This window comes from Musa acuminata, chromosome BXJ1-1 (assembly GCF_036884655.1).
Source record: "Musa acuminata AAA Group cultivar baxijiao chromosome BXJ1-1, Cavendish_Baxijiao_AAA, whole genome shotgun sequence".
NCBI classification, from domain to species: domain Eukaryota; kingdom Viridiplantae; phylum Streptophyta; class Magnoliopsida; order Zingiberales; family Musaceae; genus Musa; species Musa acuminata.
This window is the reverse complement of record NC_088327.1, coordinates 5,250,266-5,270,783: the sequence shown is the minus strand read 5'-3', so window position 1 is coordinate 5,270,783 and position 20,518 is coordinate 5,250,266. Positions and strand designations below refer to the sequence as shown.

The following is a 20,518-nucleotide window of genomic DNA, read 5'->3' as shown; positions in this document are numbered from 1 at the left end:
CTAACTTGCAATGTTTTTTTAGTTCTTGTTCTTTGGTTATTGTTAATGGTTTTCTACACCATTTTGTCTTTCATTCACTGATTGGTTCCTTTTACATGAGCTTTTTTTTGAGCTCGTCACATTCTCCTCCAGGTTAAGTTGATTTATCAATGTTACCCCAGAAGTAGTTAATACAGCTGGGTTGGTCATTTCCTTTCAGAGTACCATCCCAGTAGTTTAATGTCTGTATTAATTACTTCATTACCTCATCGTTTTTCTTGGTGTAGCAAATGGACTTTCTGTATTTCTATTTGCCCCCTCTTGATTTGCCAGTTGAAGAACCTGTAATTCTATTGTCTAGGTAGGTTGATGCCGTGGAGTCTCTCCTTCTCTTATTCTAATTCTTTTCCACTCATTTTGAGGGAACTCAAATGGACATAACCAGAGAAAGTTGGTATCATCTTATACTGTGTATCTGCATTTATTGAAAAGAAATGTCATGTTTCTAACATGGATTTATCTATTTATCCTTAAAAATGGAAAAAAGTAGGTGGGTGGCTGGCAATTTCCAGCTTCACACAGTACAAACAGATGTTGAGGTGGAAAAATAACCTTGTCCATCTTCAACAAATTCTCTTCTCCTTTATACCTCTACCAAATGTTTGCTTGGTACGGATTTGTATAGCGGGCCAAGTTGACTCTTGTGGGTGCTTAACTTGGCCCTATCCTTACACATATCCTTTCAATTTTTTCATTTGAATGGTTTTCCTATTTAAATATTAATTTATCCTTATTGTCTTATGCACTTCCTGTTAATTTACTTTGTCTTTGAAGTCACTGTTAATTTGTGTGGCATAAAATTATTACTTGTAGACCACTAAGATATAAAATAATTTTAGCCATTCAAGGATTATTTGGGATGCTAAATAAGTGACTAAAACAAATTCATTTTGACAGGTGTTTTCCTTGTCATCTCGATTTCTATAATCTAACACAACAATTTCTGAGCACAATATAATGCATAATGTACTCAAATTGGAAATTCCATATTGATACTGTTAAAATTTGTAACCATCATTTGAGCATTTATGTTTGTACTTATCAATTTCTTTTTGTCCTTGATTAAGTTTCTAATACATTGAAGTTTGTAGCAAGTTCAGGGTCCTTATTGGTTAATGAAATTGTTTATAATGGATTAACAGCAACCAGTGGATAATTATTACCACAATCTTCATTTCAGCCAATTTGTCCATCTTATGTAGATTATTAGAATATTATGGCTAAAACAGTTTATTTTGATCTTTTGTTGCTTTCTTTTACAAGCATTCTGGAACTGTTTTTGAGATGCTAAATGATTTGCTGGTGTGTACATGTTCCACATATTGAGAGAGCCGAATGTCACAAGTTACAGAATTAGTAATAGTTTTGCATGCTTGTTGGGTACCTCTTTTTCTGTGTAATGAAACCGTAAAGATGGTTTCTTATGGTTTTGCATGTTAATGTCATCCTTCTGAAATACATAGCTAACATTTCTGGAGTGGTGGTTCAAAGTGCTGGAAGCAAAAGTAATGCTGCAAAATTAAACTTTTAGTTGGGATATACATTGAAGTTGATCCTTCAAACGTTCATTTGTTGCATTTTAGGATATTTTTACATCAATAGCTTTTATTCTCTCTGCTCGTGGCACTTATTTGATCTTGATGTTCAAATCAGTGGATCATAAATTTCATGAATTGTATCTTCAGTCTGATTTGAGTTTCGATTGTTTTGCAGGAATTATCTCCATTTGATTAACAGAAACTAATTGCTGCCCGTTAATTGCGATCATTTGTTTATGTAGCCACATTACGCTCACTAGAATATTTCTCATACAGTGATTTTGCATGGCTTAGCTTGTGTTATGGTTTAAAAATGATGATTCTGGTAGATTTGTTATGCAGCTGAATACAACTTAGGGACCAAGTGCAGTGCATTCTGACTATATCACTTGGTCTTCTGTGCTTCAATTGAAGCTTTGATTGTGAAAAAAATGTTGAAGACTTCTGTTGGTCCAAGTGAACTTCACTTAAAGAGGGAGCTTACTGCTCTACAAAGGGAACGCTTCTTACGTGACCCCGAAACTTGTTCATCTTGGAGGTCCCCTTTGAGTTCCAAGTCATTTGTTGCAAATTCTAAGGTAAAAAATGGAAATGGAATGATGGAGAACTTCATTGGAGAAATTAACTATAGCTCACCACTCAATGTATCTTTAAGAGGCAGAAACGGAAGGCAAAATAGGTATCTCTACAATTTGAGGCATCATACTACTGAAAGAGTGCGAAAACTAGATGAGGAAGACAGAGATGACTTAGTCAAGGGAAGTCCAAAAGACAACACTACCTTAAGCAATTCTCTTATTGAAGATTCTAAGAGTGATACTTGTCTTGGAATTCCTGTAAATTTTCATAATGTTACAAGTACATATTCAGGAAACCCAGTTAGAAGAAATATCCGAGAATTCAGAAGAACAATTTCAGTTAGGGGGATGACTAAGCATCCAACTGTATCAAAGCTAATGGGCACAGCATCATGCTCTTTAGGAATCATTGACTCAGGTGAGCAATCTGATGATGGTGAAGATTACAACTCTGAGGATTTGCAGCAACTGGTGCATGAGCTGACCCAACAAGATGGTTATATTTCTCACTCGTCTTCACCCTTATTGTATGGATCTGGATTTGGTAGCCGGTTATCTTCCTCCAAATTCCATAGAACTTGTAGAACATTGCTATCATCTCAATCTTGCACTCCTGCTTCTACTAGCTCTTACTATAAATATGGTGGCCGAGACACCAGTACTGTTGGTTCTTGTAATGGAACTGTTGCTTCCTTTGATGTTGATGAACTGGATCAACCAGAGTTATCAAAGGTTCAAAGATGTGGCATTCCTTGCTACTGGCCAAAGAGAACTAAAGATATGGGAGTTGGAGGTCTTAGTTCTCCTTCCCTGTCAGATACTCTAAAAAAGAGAGGCAGTGGCATTCTCTGTGGGAGCCAGCATTCCCTAAAAAAGAAATTATCTGGTTGCCACAAGCAAAGTTACCTGGCAAAATCTTCTCAAGGTTTACCTTTACTGACAAATAGCTGTGACATAGGCCAATTGTCACTGGATACGACTAGTGATGAGTTGTCAAGTAAACTTGGGGAGCTTGATTTGGAGGCAAGAAGCCGTTTGGATGGAAGGAGATGGTCTAGCTGTAAAAGCCAGGAGGGACTGCAAACAGATATGCCTGGAGGAGCTGCATTTGATATAGTAGATCAAAGATCCTTAAGCCAAAAATACCAGCCTAGGTTTTTTCAGGAAATAATTGGGCAGAATATTGTCATCCAGTCACTTGGTAATGCCATCTCAAGGGGAAGAATAGCCCCTGCTTACCTGTTTCATGGCCCTCGCGGGACAGGAAAAACTTCAGCTGCAAAAATATTTGCTGCTGCTTTAAACTGTTTATCTATTGAAGAGAACAAGCCATGTTGGTTTTGTAGGGAATGCACTGCTTTTTCTAGTAGAAATGGAACAAGTCTGAAAGAAGTGAATGCAACAAATAAGATGAGCATAGATCAAGTTAGACATTTGTTGAAAAGTCTATCATTGGCTAAAACAATTTCACAGTGTAAAGTATTTGTCATTGATGAATGCCACTTGTTATCTTCAAAGAATTGGTCCATGTTCATGAAATTCCTTGAAGAACCACTGCCTCGTATTGTCTTCATATTCATAACTATTGAACCTGGCAGCTTGCCTCATTCTATTATGTCACGGTGTCAAAAGTACATCTTTTCGAAGGTCAAAGATGTTGATATAGTCTGCCGGTTGAAGAAGCTTTCTATAAAAGAAAATCTTGATGTCGAATTGGATGCTCTTAATTTAATTGCTTTAAATTCAAATGGTTCACTTAGGGATGCAGAAATAATGTTGGATCAGTTGAGTCTGCTTGGCAAAAGAATAACTAGTTCACTTGTAATTGACTTAGTGAGTTTCTTTTGCATTTTTCTTTATTTACAGTCTTTATGTTTAATAATTAATATTATTAATTTTTAAACATTTAAATATTCATACCTGTCTCACTTAGAAGCCTTGAAAATCAACTACATTTATTGGTACCTGGAAGGCATTTATCACACAGGAAAATGCATCTGTATTTTTCAATTTGCAAAGAGAATACATAAAGGTTGATGACACAATTCATTTCTAAGGTTTTTAATTTTTGCACTAGGATTTTTCTACTGTCATAGAAAAGCTTTCATTTGAGTTTCTTAAATTTTTTTCTTGTGTATCGTTTTACTAAACAATTTTGGTTCCTTTTCATTTCTCTCTTGATGTCATCTTTCAGAAAGAATGTTTTTGAGTTATTGAAGACTGTCTTACTCAGATTGTCTTGAGCTAAAAATATAGTGTTCTAGTCATATCAAAATAACATTTTTTTTCTTTTTGTGAACATTTCTGATATAGACAATCAAACAAATATACATGTGTTTTTAGATAAATAATTATATTTCTATTGCCCCGGAAACATGTCCTCTTATTATGAAAACTTACAGGTCGGAGTTGTACCAGGTGAAAAATTGCTTGAGCTTCTAGAGATCGCCATGTCATCAGATACTGCTGAGACAGTAAAGAGGTCTAGAGAGCTGATAGATTCAGGCATTGATCCTATAGCCTTGATGTCCCAATTAGCTGGACTTATAATGGACAGAATTGCTGGAACGTATCGAATGACCAAGTCAAATTCTGGTGGTACAGCTCTCGGTGGGCAAAGTTGTGAGTGCATCCGATCATGTTCTTTCATGCTTGCCATTGACAGGATGACAATCAACAATATATCTTTCTTATTCAAACTTCTTTTTTTGTGCCAATGCAATGTGTTGGTTCAAGAGAGCTAAGTGAAGGAGAAGATAAATACCTATTTATTACTAGTTTGGTATTATTATCATAAATATTATATTTGACTGATATCTTGCTTTGATTTCTTTGGAATTAGGGAGGAGTAAGCACACTAGAGCAGTGGTTGCTTGAAATTTTGAAACGGAAAGAAAGTACAAATTTAACAAGAAATTGAAAAATGTAATAATTAAATCAGATATAACCATCAGTCTGAACTGCTGCTTTTTCTGTGTCAATCATTTGCTCTCTTATTAATTCTTCAAATATTGGTGATTGAGGTCTAATCAGTCTTATTTGCCACTGATGATTAAATCTCTAGTTTATGACTATTTCCTCCTAGTTGATCCTTTATTGTCTACTCAATTTTAAATGATTGGCAGCTTGCAATGTCTTTGATTACATGGTCATTTACAACTCCAATTCAGTTACCATTATCATTCATTCTTATTTAAAATTTATCTATCACATTATTAATGATATATAAACTAGTGAGATGGCATATATGTACATGTCAAAAGTAAAGTCCTCTTTCAGGAGGATTTCCACAATATAGTGTGCTAGGTTTATGAAAGCATAGTTCAACAATCTGTTCTATTAGGTTACATTTTTATGATTTAAAACTGGCCAATTTTAAAGTTTCTTCTATAATCAATCTGATCTTTTTTTTTTTGCATCATATTTCCTAGTGCTTCATGTATTGGTATAAATGAGGTTACACATGAAATGCCATTGTTCGGAGCTTGCTTTTATCTATTATGTTTGAATAGGGCATCACTGGAAATGTTACTGGATGAGTTAATAGATCTAGGGGGAGGTCATATATAAGGAATTTACTATTAAAAAAGGAGAAGGAATAAAGGGGAACAGTTATTGAAATTGCTTGCAGTTTAAAAAATTCAGTTTAATGTGGGGTAATGGTTCAAAAGAGTCATTACTCTTCAGGATAACTGAAAGGGTGTTTTAGCATCCTTTTGTGTCTATATAAATTCCTATATACTGAAGAGTAAAGTATAAGAAAATTCTAGTGCAAACAAAGTACTGAATTCCTTCTTTCTCTTTATTTTCTGGTTGAGTTCTGATTCTTCAGGTAATCAAGAAATGCAGTCTTGATTATTTCGGATAATAGACATTGTATCCTAGAGATAGAATTTTTGTGAAGCCATCTGCATCCTAGTGGGGAAATTATCTATCTTGAGTGGAAATGCCTTGCCTAATTCAGTTTGGTTCGAGTTTTGCTCAGATCTATGTCTCTACTGTAACAATTTCAAGATTGATATGTTCACAATGGATTCTGCATTAATCAAGGCACTGATTAAGAAATATTGTTAAAGGTTATATTGTTAAAGGTCATGAGCATAAAGTATGTAAATTGAATATAGGTTATATTATTAAAGGTCATGAGCATATATTTACATCAATTAACCTGAAGATTATATTGTTAAAGATCATGAGTATAAAATATGTAAATTGAATAAATCTTTGTATGGATTTAAACAAGTACCTTGACAATGGTATAAGAACTTTAAAAAGAAATTAAGGAATTTGGTTTTAAGAGCAGTAAAGTAGAAAGTTGTGTGTTTACTAAAGTCACTGCAAAATATAAAGTACTCATTACTCTTTATGTTGATGACTTGCTTATTTTTGGTACTAATATAAATTGCATAGATGAAACTAAGAGTTTCTTGAGCAAGCTTTTGACATGAAGAACTTAAGTCCTGCAGATGTCATATTGGAGGTCAAGGTTATCAAAAGAGGAAGGGAGTTTGTCTTAATGCAATCTCACTATATAGAAAATGTGTTAAGAAAGTTCAATCATTTTGATTGTAAACCTTCTAAAACACCTATTGACCCTCATGTAAAACTAGTTCCAAATGAGGGAACAACAATAAATCAAGGAGAATATGCCAAGATTATTGAAAGTAATCATGTATGCTGTGAATCACATAAGACCAAATCTTGCATGTGCAATCGGCATATTAAGCAGATTCACTAGTAACCTTAGTGATCAGCACTAGAAAGAGTTAAGTAGAGTATGAGATACTTGAAAAATATTATAAATTATGGATTGAATTACAAATGTACAACTTCTGCACTTGAGTGTTACAGTGATGCAAATTGAGCATCCAATAGATCAAACTCTAGATCTACTAATGGTTGGTTGTTCACTTTGGGTAGAGCAATTGTTGCTTGGTCATCCAATACACAAAATTGTGTTGCTTTATCTTCTATGGAATCAGAGTATATTGCAATGTCAATTGCAAGTAAAGAAATTGTTTAGTTTAAGAAATTTTTAAGAACTATTCCTTTTATCAATCCACCTGGTAAATCTATAACATTGTATTGTGACAACCAAGCTGCAAACAAGACTTGATTATTTTGGGTAATAGGCATTGTAACTTGGAGATAGAATTTTCATGAAGCCATTTGCATCCTAATGGGAAAATTATCTATTTTGAAGACAGTTTCCTGAAAACACCTTGCCTAATTTTGTTGTTCAAGTTTTACTCAAATTTGTGTCTCTACTCTCTACTACAACAGGAGCGGCAGAGGAAAAAAAAATTCTAGGAAGAATAAATAGTGTTTAATTATTTTGAAGATATCTCAGAACATAGTAGAGTAAAAAGTTGTGGAATAGGATTCTATAGAACATGATATTGATTTTGATCGACTTTTGGTAGTCTGACTAGGTTTTAATGTTTACACTGAGTTTGATGGTTAAAATTTAAAAAGTGAAATTTTTTTAATAATTATTATGAAAAACAAGAGTAATTTTCACTGTTCATCATATTAAATAAAGAGTAATTTAAACAAAAGTTTAGCATTGGTGTCCTAAGGCATCAATTATATTTTTTGGGATAACATACACACATACATACAGCCAAACAAGAAGTGAATTTATAGTAATCATTGCTCATTTTATTAATATTGGTTTACCACTCTCTTAATACATATATTAATAGAAACATGCAAGTTTGTGTAACCTTCATAATATAAATTTTAGCAATGAACAAAATGTTAGGTTTCTTTCTTTCTGTTTCTATTAGTTTCTAATTATTAATAACACCTCTATATTCATGTAGCAGGTCATGAAGTTTATTTATTTCCTTCCTAACTACTTCATAACATCAGTTGCTGAGGATTTTTCCAATCCTATGCATGCTTATGTGTTACTGGCGATACATGTTAACCATTTGTCACTTTGAATGATGCTGGCTGTTTCTTCTAGTCCTGACTTTATTTCATTTACCTCTAAAATGTTTCTAGTAACTGAAGCTGAGTTAGAAAGATTACAGCTGGCTTTGAAAATTCTTTCTGATGCCGAAAAGCAGCTGAGACACTCAAGCGAGCGCTCAACATGGTTCACTGCTGCTCTATTGCAGCTTGGTTCTGCTCATAATTTAGAACTTAATCGAATAAGTAGCAGCAGCACCAGCAGCAAGAGGAATGCCATAAAAAATAGTAACACTGTGTCTAGCATGGAGAAAAACTCCCCGTTTTGCGAAAACAGGTCTTGATAATTTATTCCTTACATATACTTCTCATCATGTATAACTAACTTGTAAAATGTTGCCTGAAAGCAGGAGATCTCATGAAAGAATATTAATTGATTCTGGTCAAACAAATGATGCTACTTGCAAGGAAATATTCAGGTCTGCTAACCCAGAAAATCTGGATGAAATTTGGACAATGTGCATCCATAGATGCCACTCACAAACACTTAGACAATTGCTTTCAACCAGTGGAAGACTTCTATCAATTACTGAAAATGAAGGTAGATAATTGATATTTTTTCTTTTGAAATCATGACATTTTCTCGATTTTAATATAGAAACTTGTTAAGATCTACCATCATATATTTGCCACAACTTTTTTGCTTTATATCAGTTTAAAACTATCTTTTTCTTTTAAATTGTTATTTCCAACAATACAAACTATAACACACAATAAGACATCAGACTAAAGTATTTTTGGATATATTCAGTCATTTTATTATTCGTAAGTTTGGTGTAGTCACCAATTATTTTAGTTTGATCAACTTGCCAAAGTTCCCGACAGTTGACATTTAAAGGTGCTCTATGCATTAATTATACCCTTCTCTAGTAGAAATGGTATATATAATAGGTGAGTGCAAGGTTTTCAGTACCAGACTGCTATCTGTCTGGTTCATTGCCGGTATATATAGTAGGTCTCTGGCTGAACCAGCACAGATCTGGTTCATGTTGGCTACCATGTGTTGGAAGATTGATGGGGTGGGCGGTCCGACGGTGCGAGGCTTGAGTGGCTTCTTCTGGGAGAGATGTGATGGGGTTCTTGTGTCTTTTTAAAAGGGGTAGATTCAAAGGAAAATAATAATGGACCAGATTGGACCACCTGAAAAGGGGTGGTTTGTGTTCCGGTTGATACCTGAACTAGTAAATATTTGTCATTATGTACTGGCACGGACAAAATGTTAAGTTCTATCCTAGCATCCACTGAAGTAACATAGCCCTAAGGTAAATTAGAGGTTTAGTGAGTGTTTTGTCATTACACGATTAAGATGCCCTTTTTGAAAAATGATTTAGTGGAGTCCCAATACATAACAAAGATAATGTTTCCCTCATTATTCGGTCATGTAGATTCCTTGTAAGAAATTTTGAAAAATGTGTCATGTCTGTCTTCCATATCTGTAGCCATGCTTCATAAACAGATTATTGCTTCTGGGAAGGGATCAAGCAATAATACATATCTTTTTCATACCTCAGTACATTTATGTAATTATTCACTATCAGGTTGTGAAATAAGTGACAGAAACAGTTTACATATTAAAAACATGTTAGGTAGTTAACATCCAACTTTGCATATCAGCAAACAACGAGCAGAGGTCATAATTAAGTTTTTATTTAACAGAATATGTTACAATCTTTGAGATCTGCAAAATTTTGCTCCACAAAGATTAATTTTGCAACAAATCCCCTCCAAGGAACCTATGCTTACAAGTATGCTGGCCATGCCTAATTATTACTGACATGAGATATTTGTTTATATATTTCAGCAGATATCATGGTATCCTGTATCATTTTTAGGTATCATACTGGTCCAAATGTGGATCAGTATTTAGTATGGATCGACATTTACATGCTTGTTTTATATGATATGTTTAAGCTTTTATTTTAATTAAGGTTGTTCATGCCACATAACATGCTGGTGCATACTGCATAACGTGCAGACACGACACCAAACCACACTGCATTGCAGTTGTGGTCCAGTTATTGTGGTAGTAAATGCTGTTGTATGTTGTCCTACATTTGTGCTTTGTGATTTTCCTGAAAGCCAAGCAAACTATTGAGGGCAGACAAGACAAACTTTATTATTCAGAATTGCTGCAGGAATTTCACTTGGTCACTAGGAATCACTGACACTGAAACTCTATTGAGAAACTCGCAATTAGAACTAAAACATGTTAAATCTGTGGTCCATTTTATCATTGTCAATTTTATATTCCAGAGGAACTTCGTGTGCAATTCTCTTATTGAAACTACATTGTCTCTTATATTCTCCTTGTCATATTAAATTTGATTTGCTTACAAACAAGAACTTTACTACATTTTGCAGGCACATTGATCGCTTTCATTGGATTCGAGGATAGCATTATTAAATCAAGAGCTCAGAGATTTCTGAGCAGCATCACAAACTCAATGGAGATAGTCTTGAGACAGAATGTAGATGTTAGATTAGGAGTTGTACCCGAAGGATTACGATCAATGCCATCTCTGGTAAGCAACCAAATGGAAAAAGATAAGCAGAGGAAGGTGGACTCTGATAACCTTAGTAGCCATTCCAATCAAGAAAGGATTCATGCCAACAAAATTTTGGATTCATATGAAAGAATTTCAGAAAAATCTTATGAACAATGTGACAGATCTGCACCTGGAGACAGCAACGATGCTGTGACAAGCATACCCATGTTGCTGTCAGAAAGAAAAAATGGTTCATATAACAACAAAGATAAAGGGCAGGGGGTTTCAGCCCAAGGGCCTCTAAAAATGGGGCCTGATGAGCAGAGGTTGGAGACTGCATGGCTTCAAGCTGCAGACCCTAGGATTGTAAATCAGTCAAAACTCGATATGAACCAAGTTCTTCCACTTAATGGTGTCAACCATCAGTGTGTTAAACAGTCCTCAATAGTAACAGTGAAATCAACAAGGCATTGGGACGATGAATTGGATGACAAGGTCAGGTACTTAAAGGTCAGTGCCACTGGGGGCCACAACAAGAAACGAATTGAAGGAGCCGATCACTATGCCACGTCTCCAAGTTTATTGCACTGTAATAAGAAGTCAGTAAACTGCGAGAAAGAGAATAAGTAAGTCTTTCAGCTTTCGATGAATATGTGAAGTAATTGTAGGCAACTGGTTCTTTTTCATTTCTGTTGCATATTAATTAGAACTTGTTGTAATTAACTTAGACTCTGGATATAGTAATCTAAGATTTATTAAGTTGATAGGCATGAATCGCATGACCCAATCTGGTTATTCTAGGTTAGTAATAGTAGACCCATTAGCCTTATATATGTCATAACTATCCTCCCACTTATAGGTCATTACAACCTCCTTTAATTTAGGCTTTTGTCAAAGTTCAAGATCAAGTAATGGTTTCATGTTTGAATTGCCTCCAGCCTTGTCACATGTAATCCTTTTCATACTTGGACCCCTCATCCTATCTGTACGAGTTATGCTATGATATCAATTGTCATTACCTGTCCCAATGAAAATTTGCACCAATTAACTTGATAAACTGAAACCACATGACCTGATATGTTCATGTCATAGTTGATAAAAACCCATCTAACCTATATTCCTTTATAACAGCCTCACATTTCCAATGTGGAAGCAAATTAGGGTGTCACAAAAAATTTGATGAATTTTTACAAGGGTATTTTGTATTTGATTGCTTTCTCCATATTCCGTAGGCTGACAATAATAGATGCTTGTCTCTACTGCAATGTAGCCAGTTGACTCAAGCTTTGCTTTGTTCAGGCATGTGTCGACTTATTTCAGGGATCTTTTGACTTGAAACTTGACATCTTGGAATAAGGATTCCAAATAAGGTTCTTTTCTATGAAATAAAATATCTAAGTTTTGAATCTAAAAAGAATAGAGTTTTTGGTGTAATTTCTAGAGGAGCAGTTATTTTCGGGAATCGGTTGTTTTACATCACATTTTTAACAAGAAATTGTTTTCAACTCCTAACTCAGCGATTAGAAGTAAGATTTAGACTATCTCAAAATCTCTCAAATGTCAAACAACTAACAAGTTAGATAGCAAGCCTAGATGAATCAAGTTCTGTCATGTTCAAGCTCGGTTTTTTTAAAAACCAAACTTTGGAATGAGTAAAGCTAGTCCATTGACATTGTGAATGAGTTTGAGCAAGACATTAACGAGCCAAATAACTAGCTGCTTGCGAACAATTGACTCATTTGCTTACCTGATGCTGAGTTCCTATGTAGTTGACATATTTATTACTTTTTTCGAAGTTCCACATTTTATTTTAAAATGCACATGTCAGATCTATCCAACTGAATCAGTTTATATATTCACACCTGTATATGTTTTTTACGCTATTTTAGTGTGAGAAAGGGATGCCTAACTCTTGATTAAAATGCGAATACCAGCTACTGGTATGGATAGAAAATAACAAATTCGAACACTTTGCATTTGTATGTGGATCGGTGGCTGATCTTGTTTCTTGCTCATGGTCTCTTTTTCAGTCAAATAACTTTCCTGGGCCAATTGTAGTGCATAATTCTTAGTAATAAGACACTTGCTGAAGGGTGATTTTTTTGGTGTTACACAATAACACTAGGATCTTACAACTATGATCAGGTGTTTGTATCTACCTTGATTTAATCCATTCCTTGCATAATGTGGCATGATCTATGTTAGGGAATACAAGCCAAGACCTTGTTGCATTGGCCTCCACTGTTGGACAACACCCAAAAACCAAGAAAAAAAGGTAGCAATCGAGCTTGCACTTGCCTTTTTCTCATATATATAGATTTTGAGGTTCAAAAAGCTCAGCCTTTCTTACTCTTGGTTATTATCAGGTAAAGCATGGAATCCGCGTGGAATCACCAAAGGCTAGTCATTTCTTGTGTCTTCGACAGTGTGGTAAGCTCAAGTCAGCAGAAAGTAGATTCAGAAAATGAAAGGGAGAAATATGGATGCACAAAGCCTTTTCATTCTTCATATACTAAAGGTACTTAGGGAGAAGCTGCAGTGTCCTAATTATTGCTACCAGGTTAAGCCATTTTGTTATCCAAGGAAATAATAGGTGATGCCTGATTCATCGATGGTTCATATCAGTGTTCATTGCTAATTAGCTTTATTTTCTGAAAGATAATACGCAGTTTACGAGCTAACAGACGATTGCATAGTATAAAACCGACATTTTTTTTCTGTTTGTAACATGATAGATGTCATATGATCACAAAATCATGAAGAAAGGAAACAGAGCATTTTTATTGTGTTGGCACGGATAAATAAGAGCCTATCAGTTGGTAATTATGCTTTTGAACTACACAATTATGATCATAATTATGTTCTTATTTTGTTGCTCGAACAAGTTGTTTCTGCTGAGACTAAAACCATCTTAGATTTGATTTCGCCCCCACAGACATGGTAGATTAATTTAATTATAGCAACTTGTTAATCTGAGGCCAGCTGACCTGGATTTTATATTGCTTGTGCATCATAGAAAAGCCTCAGTTATTTTTCTAAAGATTAGATTTAGCACTTGGCATTTTTTCTGGATGATATCATAAACAATTATTCTTGTTTGTTTATGTGCTTCACTTGCCACTATCAATGTCTATTATAATTTGCAAGGTTGGTGATGATCTTTTGTCTAATTTTCTTAGAAGCTTCACCATAGAAATAAAAAGAGGATGGTGAATAAACATCAGCTGAGGTAAGTTCCTCAGATTGAACTTAGAACTACCATGAACAGACAAAAACAACAATTATTTCTGACCATATATGTGATCTTGAAGGTCATCAAACCAAAATAAGCTGCTCAAAAAATCATGTTGTTGAGAAAAAGAAAAAAAAAGCTTGAAAACTTGAATAAGAATTAATAGCACACACCTAAAACATTAGTTTGGTGGTGACACTTATTCAAGGTAGAAAGTTTAAAATTTTTTCTAACATATTTTTCGCTTAGTTAAGACTTTATGAGATCTCCACAAAGTTTTGAGATCAAAATATATTTTCAGCATTTATCTTTTATGAAAAAAAAACTACCATCTATAGTGGAATTATGAAATTTTTGATAAAGGAGAGAGATGCCAAAGTTTAGTTGGTAAAATTTTTTTTCAGATCATCTTAGAGTCCTACAGATCTTTTCTTCATTTATTCTATACCGAAAAAAAAGAAAACTAACATCTAAAATGAAATTATGAAAATTTTGATGAAGGAGAGATTCTAATACCATAGTGAAGGAATGGTTAGATAGAACATGATGACTCAAAATTACCGGAATTACCAATATGATTAGAAAGATTATTAATGTGTAGTGAATGTAGAACAAGTTGATCATAAATTAAAGAAATTTGATTTAGAATAAAGCAAGACAAAAGAGAAAAATATGATTTAGTAATAAAAAGATGATGTGATTGACATTAGATACTCTTGTTGAGTTCTAAAAAGAATAGGGTAAGCTCATTTTTGCTCATTAAGAATAGAACCTAAATTGTTGTTTGACTTGCTAATTTCCATCGTGGGACCCCACTAATTCTTTTATTCCCACCTTTTAGATTGATGAGGCAAATAGATGAAGCGATAATGACCTTATGGCAGTGTCTTTTTTGTGGTTGAGGGGTACACTGTAGAGGAACAAGAAGGGATAAGGGGATAAGATGAGGAGGATTATTTCTTGGCTGTGTCAGATGATTGAGATGAGGTATATTTGGCTGAGAAATCAAGGTTGGATTTGCTTGGGAGCCTACGACTCGCGTGATCGCTGTGACACCAACAATGCATTTAATTTGCTGCCACAACTACCAGCTTCCCCCCTCCTGCAGCAACCCAAATTTATTTCTCTTTCTCTCTCTCTCTCTCTCTCTCTCTCTCTCTCTCTCTACACTCCAACAAGCACACATTCATTAATGAAATTTAATATGTGACTGTACCCATATGAGCTTATTTGGGTTACTTATAAATTGTCTTAGGTAGATAAATCATTTTAGTATTTCGATATCTAGATTTAAAAAAATTACGTAAAAATTTTATAATTAGACCTCTTTAGTATTTTGGTTTCGAATTTGAAACATTTAACCTCATATACCCTAACGTCATTAGCTTTACCGATAGAAGATACAGTGATAATACATGTATGAATGACACAAAAACGATTGACAAAAAGATAATTTCAATGATAGTGACGGATAATGATGTCGTGGGTGACTGTTGTGGTGATGATCGATGAGAATGATGTGATGGTTAACGTTATCGATGTCACAAATGACACAAAAACAATAGACAAAAAGATAATTTCGACTCGATCTATATCTTCCATTAGTAAAATCAATGATGTTAGAGTAAATGAGATTAAATGTTTAATTTTCATAACAAGATTTTAATATAAATTTTTTTAAGTAGGGATAGATGCTAAAGAGGTTTAACTATAGAAATTTTAATGTAAATTTTTTAAATCTAGAGATCGAGATACTAAAGAGATATAGTTACGAAGGATTATGTAATTAGCCCATTTATTTATATAATTAATTATGACTGATGACTTTGGTGATATGGTGAGTGCTTAGAAAAAAAAAAAATTGAAGAAGACAACATCAACTGTTCCCTCCTCAAGGATGATCTGTCAATTCTGAAGCAAATTGTTGTTGTTCATTAAGTGCTGTCTACTAATTTGTGATTACCACAAAGTGAGGCTGATAGAAGGATCTCCGGGAATAAAGAAAACAAAACAGTATTATAGGGCTGCAAGAAGGATTCAAGAAAAGGATAAGCTGACTGAAGGAGGGTACTGAAGAATAAAGCAACATGCATGTAGAAGATGCAGACATGGCAAGAACAAGGCACTGAGCTTCTCATGCTGACTTCCACTTTGAAAGTTTTCATGTCCTCTTCTTCAGACGTGTTCAAGAATCTCATCTCGTTCTAAAGCTAAAATAAAAAGCTCTGTGATGGAGAATATTGCTCAACATCTGGGAGATATTTGGTCACTGAAAGCTAAAGATGATGAATCTTATGGGCCATGTTATCCACCTTTTTGAATGGCAGTCTCAATGAAGAGATTAAAATGATATTTCTTGGCTTCCATTTTCTAAATTCAATACCTAATCACATCATAATGATCTGATAAGGAAATTAAATAATTAAGTTTACGGTGATCAATATATTACTCCATGTAATTAGCAATCTTTAGTATCTCGATTTTTGTACTTTCAAAAATTATATTGATAAAGTGAAATATTTAATCCGTTGCTTTAACAAAATCTTTCTTTTTTAACATTGTGAAATTACTCTTTTAACTTTATATAGGGATCTCAATATTTTGTTTTCCTAAATATATGGATCTCTTTTCCTAAATATTTTGACACATGTGTATGTGCCATTTTATCTTCTTTCAAGGGGAATTTGGTGGCTAGCTTTCCTCCAATTCATTATGTGGTCTCTCACTGTGTGCCTCTTCCCTTCTGACACTACAGTGAGCTCCCTTTCTCTCTTTGTCATCTCCCTCCATCTATAGCCTAAGCTTGATTCCTGATAGTGCAAGCAAAGCAAACACCCCACACTTCATCTTTGTTTGGTCACAGCCCCCCTGAGCCTTTCTCTGTTCTCCTCCGTCTTGTTCCAACCTTTTTGCTCCCTCACTACTGCTGTAAGACCACTATTTAGTGTCTCACAACCACAACCATTCTACCAAACCACTTCATTTCTATCCTTCCAACCCTTTGGCCTCGTTTGTTTTCCTTCTTCTTGCCATGGGAAGCACAATGGAAAACACTCTGAATCTTCCTATGAAGGAAGCCAGCCAGAGCTTCTTGGAGTAAATTGCAGTCAGGTTTTTTCTCTCCCATGCTCTCACGCGTTCTGCTGCATTGTTGCATGAACCATCACGGAGTATTTCTGCCTACATTCTTGAGGTGTATACTCTGAGACAATGAAGTGGTCATTTGAATCAGTGGTTCTTGTTGGTTTCCTCATGGGTGGGAAAGACTAATCTTCCACAACCAACAAGACTTTAGTCAAGTGTTTTTTTCCTTCTTAGAGGGGGAGGTCAGCACCTCTGCATATACCAATGACTGTTTGGTCTTATCGCAGTTCCTAAGTTTCTTCTTCTTCTTCTTCAACCTTATACCAAGTTTTCAAAGCAGTCATTTGGAACAAACACTCAAGTCCTCGAGCATCTCTTCCACTTCTGGTGTCTCCTACCTCCCGCTGGGTCTTCTGGTTTGGAAGTGGTGGAGGTGTGTCTCTGGATAAGGTTCCCCTGAACCATGGAGCTCAAGTTTTCTGTCAAAAGGGCAAGGAAAAGCAATCATTAATAGCTGGAATTTTGGTTCTTAAGGTTGGTCTATTTCAAATTCTCAATTGTCCTTCCTTTCAGCAAAAAAAGAAATCTTGAGCTTGACCTGTTTCCTTGTTGAGTGGAGGTCAAAAAGAACACTACAAAAGGAAATAGCACAAATATTGAGAGAGAATGGATCTTTCTGGCCATGAAAAAGAGATCCCAATCCCAATAAACAGTTCATATTTTGGTGGTCACGGCCAGGCCCCTGGCCACAGCAGCATCCATGACACCCCTTCCATCCACCACTCGTCCAATGGCACTGCTTCTCCCGTCTCCACTGACACCAGAGAGGACCACCACAACGCTAAATCCTTCAGCACTAAGAAAGGGGTGGTGGTGAAGTACAGGGAGTGCCTCAAGAACCATGCAGCATCCATCGGTGGGAATGCCACTGACGGCTGTGGTGAGTTCATGCCAAGTGGTGAGGAGGGAACTCTAGAGGCCCTGAAGTGCTCTGCTTGCAGCTGCCACAGGAACTTCCATAGGAAAGAGGCAGAAGGAGAGCCCTCATGCGACTGCTTCCAACCCATTAGGTGGAGCAAGATGATGGGTGCATTTGGTTACAGCCCTGCAAGCCGTAGCTTCATTCCAAGGGCTACACCACACAGCATGATCATGCCTTTGGGTGCCATGCAGGCCTCTGAGTCTGATGAGATGGAAGGGGTGGTGGGCGGGGTGATGGCAAGGCCTCCCATGGTGAAGAAGAGGTTCAGGACCAAGTTTACCCCAGAGCAGAAGGAAAAGATGCTGAGCTTTGCTGAGAAGCTGGGGTGGAGGCTTCAGAAGCAGGAGGAGAGTATGGTGCAGCAGTTCTGCCAGGAGATTGGGGTGAAGAGAAGGGTCCTCAAGGTGTGGATGCACAACAACAAGCACCACTTGGCAAAGAAGACCTCCCTCCAGCTTGACTAACCAATGATTCCCATCTCATCATCTCACTCCTATTCTTCTGTTAATTTAGTGTTTTTTTTTCTTCCAGGATTTGCATGTTAGCTTGTTATAATTGTTTTTGTCTTGTGTCACTCAGATTGGAGTTCATTAAGCTTAGATGTTGCTTATTTCAATGCTGATTGGTATCATGGTTTCATGCATTTTACACAGCTAAAGAATAAGATGCCCAATGGACTTTAGGCTAAAGAAGAACATGGAATTTAGGCTTTTTGCACCTTCTGTTATGCTTCCCACAAATTGTTTTTTGTGTGTTGCCCTGTCTTATGATTCTTTCTCTAAGAACCTTGAATTTGATTAAGCTTCTTGGTGGAAGTATCTCTTAAATCTAATATTGATGGTGGGAATTGTTTTCTTATTGTCACATCAACTATTATTCTGTTTTCTCTCTCCTTTCAGTCTTCATTTTTCTCACTCTAATATTAAACCATGACCACAATTTTTTTCTTGCAGCTATTTACATGTTTCAATTTATTCTGATCCACTTACCCACAGACTTGCTTGAGATGAGGCTTTTAAGCAAAACACATGTAGAAAAAATCTCATGTGCTTTTTCTTCCTAGTAAAGCTTAATGGCTGTGAGCATTTGGAGCTCAAAAATGGATAATACCAACAGGCTAATCTTCTAGAAAAGATACATGGAATCAAGTTGGACTGCAACAATTGGCAAATCTATGCTTAAAGGTGCAGTTATAAAAAGGCCAAAAAAAAAAAGATTCAACAAAAATCTTTTATTTCAACCAGAAAAAAGAGATTCAATAACAGAACATTTTTTCTAACATGGCTGAGGGGAAGCTAAACACATATCTTCTTCCTTTGTGTGAAAAATGAAGAGCAATCTTTTATCCTTTTCCTTTGGATAAAACCATAAGATAGATGCATCATCATTGTTGGTTTGAATTAATAGAAATCACAAGACATTTGCTGTCACCATAAAGCCAGTCCTCACTAGTGTAATAACTATACCATTTTGTCTTTTGTGATTAGGCTTCTCCAAGGCCACAGCATTCACTAAATCACATGACCCTCTTTAATGTATGTTCTGGACAAACTTTGTGCACTGCTGTGAGACAAAGGTCAAGTGATGCAGTTAGTCCCAGAGCTTCTTTGATGTCAGCTGGAAGTGTGATTGCTCAACAACACTTCATCTCAATAGATATTGACATCTGTGGTTGAAATGTCTCTTACAATTCATTCCAAGAAATATCATTTTGTTCACTCCTTCCACTGCTCTGGTTTTGTGTTTCAAACCTACCACAGAAGGAAACTTAACATAGCAGTCCAATTAATCTACTGCCATTCAATAACAAAGGGCACCCAATTTTTGTAGCAGCTATTTTGTTCAAATGTATCTGCAATTTATTCAAAGATTTGAGCAATATATGTTCTCAAGATGCACAAAAGTTGCATAAGATTTTAGCAATATATGTTCTTAATATTGCTTTGCATCTTTATCATTGTTGATGATGAAGAAGCAAATTAGGAAGGACATGCCCAAAACATTGAATTCCAATACTCTGGTTGCAGAAGAAGAAGAAGAATCATGAGAGAACTATTGGAGACATGATTATATTGGCAGAAGCAGACTTTAAGTTGGCTTCATGTGCACATAGTACATGTATTATATTAGTGTAACATACAAGCATGAAGAATTGTATGATTGTGTTAGGGTAGTTGTTCATAGGCTTAGGAGTGTTCATCATCATATGAGCTGGGATTTATAGGAAAAATGGTAGGCAATTAGTGACACTCCTGTGTTCAGCACTCTATGACTGGTGATGGGTGACACTAATGTTTCTCCTTTGCAACCTGCTTGACAAAGTTTGAGTCACAAAAAAATCTTTATTTTGCTTTGCAACTTTGACTCACCTTTCCCAAGTCAGTCTCTTTCAGAGCTAAGATGGATCTGAACTAATTTCAAGACTAATTTACAAAAGACTAAGGTCTGGTTGATTTTTCAATCCGATCTTTTCGACGATCAAACATAAATTTAGTAAATGATTATTGATCTTGATTATCATAATGAAGATAATATAATATTTTACGATGGCTTAAAATAGAAAAAAATATTTCATGAAATGTTCTGGCACAGAACATTCCCTA

General features: G+C 35.4%; 2 protein-coding genes across 3 annotated transcripts; both read left to right on the top strand.

Annotated features, from left to right (window-relative positions):
* Positions 1-1,870: 1,870 nt before the first annotated feature.
* On the top strand, positions 1,871-13,231 carry LOC135623286 (protein STICHEL-like). The gene is made up of 7 exons (XM_065126104.1): positions 1,871-3,988; positions 4,558-4,777; positions 8,165-8,408; positions 8,482-8,672; positions 10,493-11,243; positions 12,823-12,892; positions 12,984-13,231. Exons 1-7 carry the CDS (start codon positions 2,009-2,011, stop codon positions 13,083-13,085), a joined length of 3,558 nt encoding a protein of 1,185 aa, XP_064982176.1. The 5' UTR covers positions 1,871-2,008; the 3' UTR covers positions 13,086-13,231.
* Positions 13,232-16,559: 3,328 nt separating this feature from the next.
* On the top strand, positions 16,560-18,531 carry LOC135623211 (zinc-finger homeodomain protein 4-like). Of its 2 annotated transcripts, none has more exons than XM_065125953.1 (2): positions 16,560-16,960; positions 17,274-18,531. In XM_065125953.1, the coding sequence occupies exon 2, from the start codon at positions 17,600-17,602 to the stop codon at positions 18,377-18,379; it is 780 nt and encodes a 259-aa protein (XP_064982025.1). In that variant the 5' UTR covers positions 16,560-16,960; positions 17,274-17,599; the 3' UTR covers positions 18,380-18,531. The 2 variants fall into 2 exon arrangements, with proteins under 2 accessions (XP_064982025.1, XP_064982090.1); XM_065126018.1 differs by having other exon boundaries at positions 17,221-18,531.
* Positions 18,532-20,518: the final 1,987 nt, after the last annotated feature.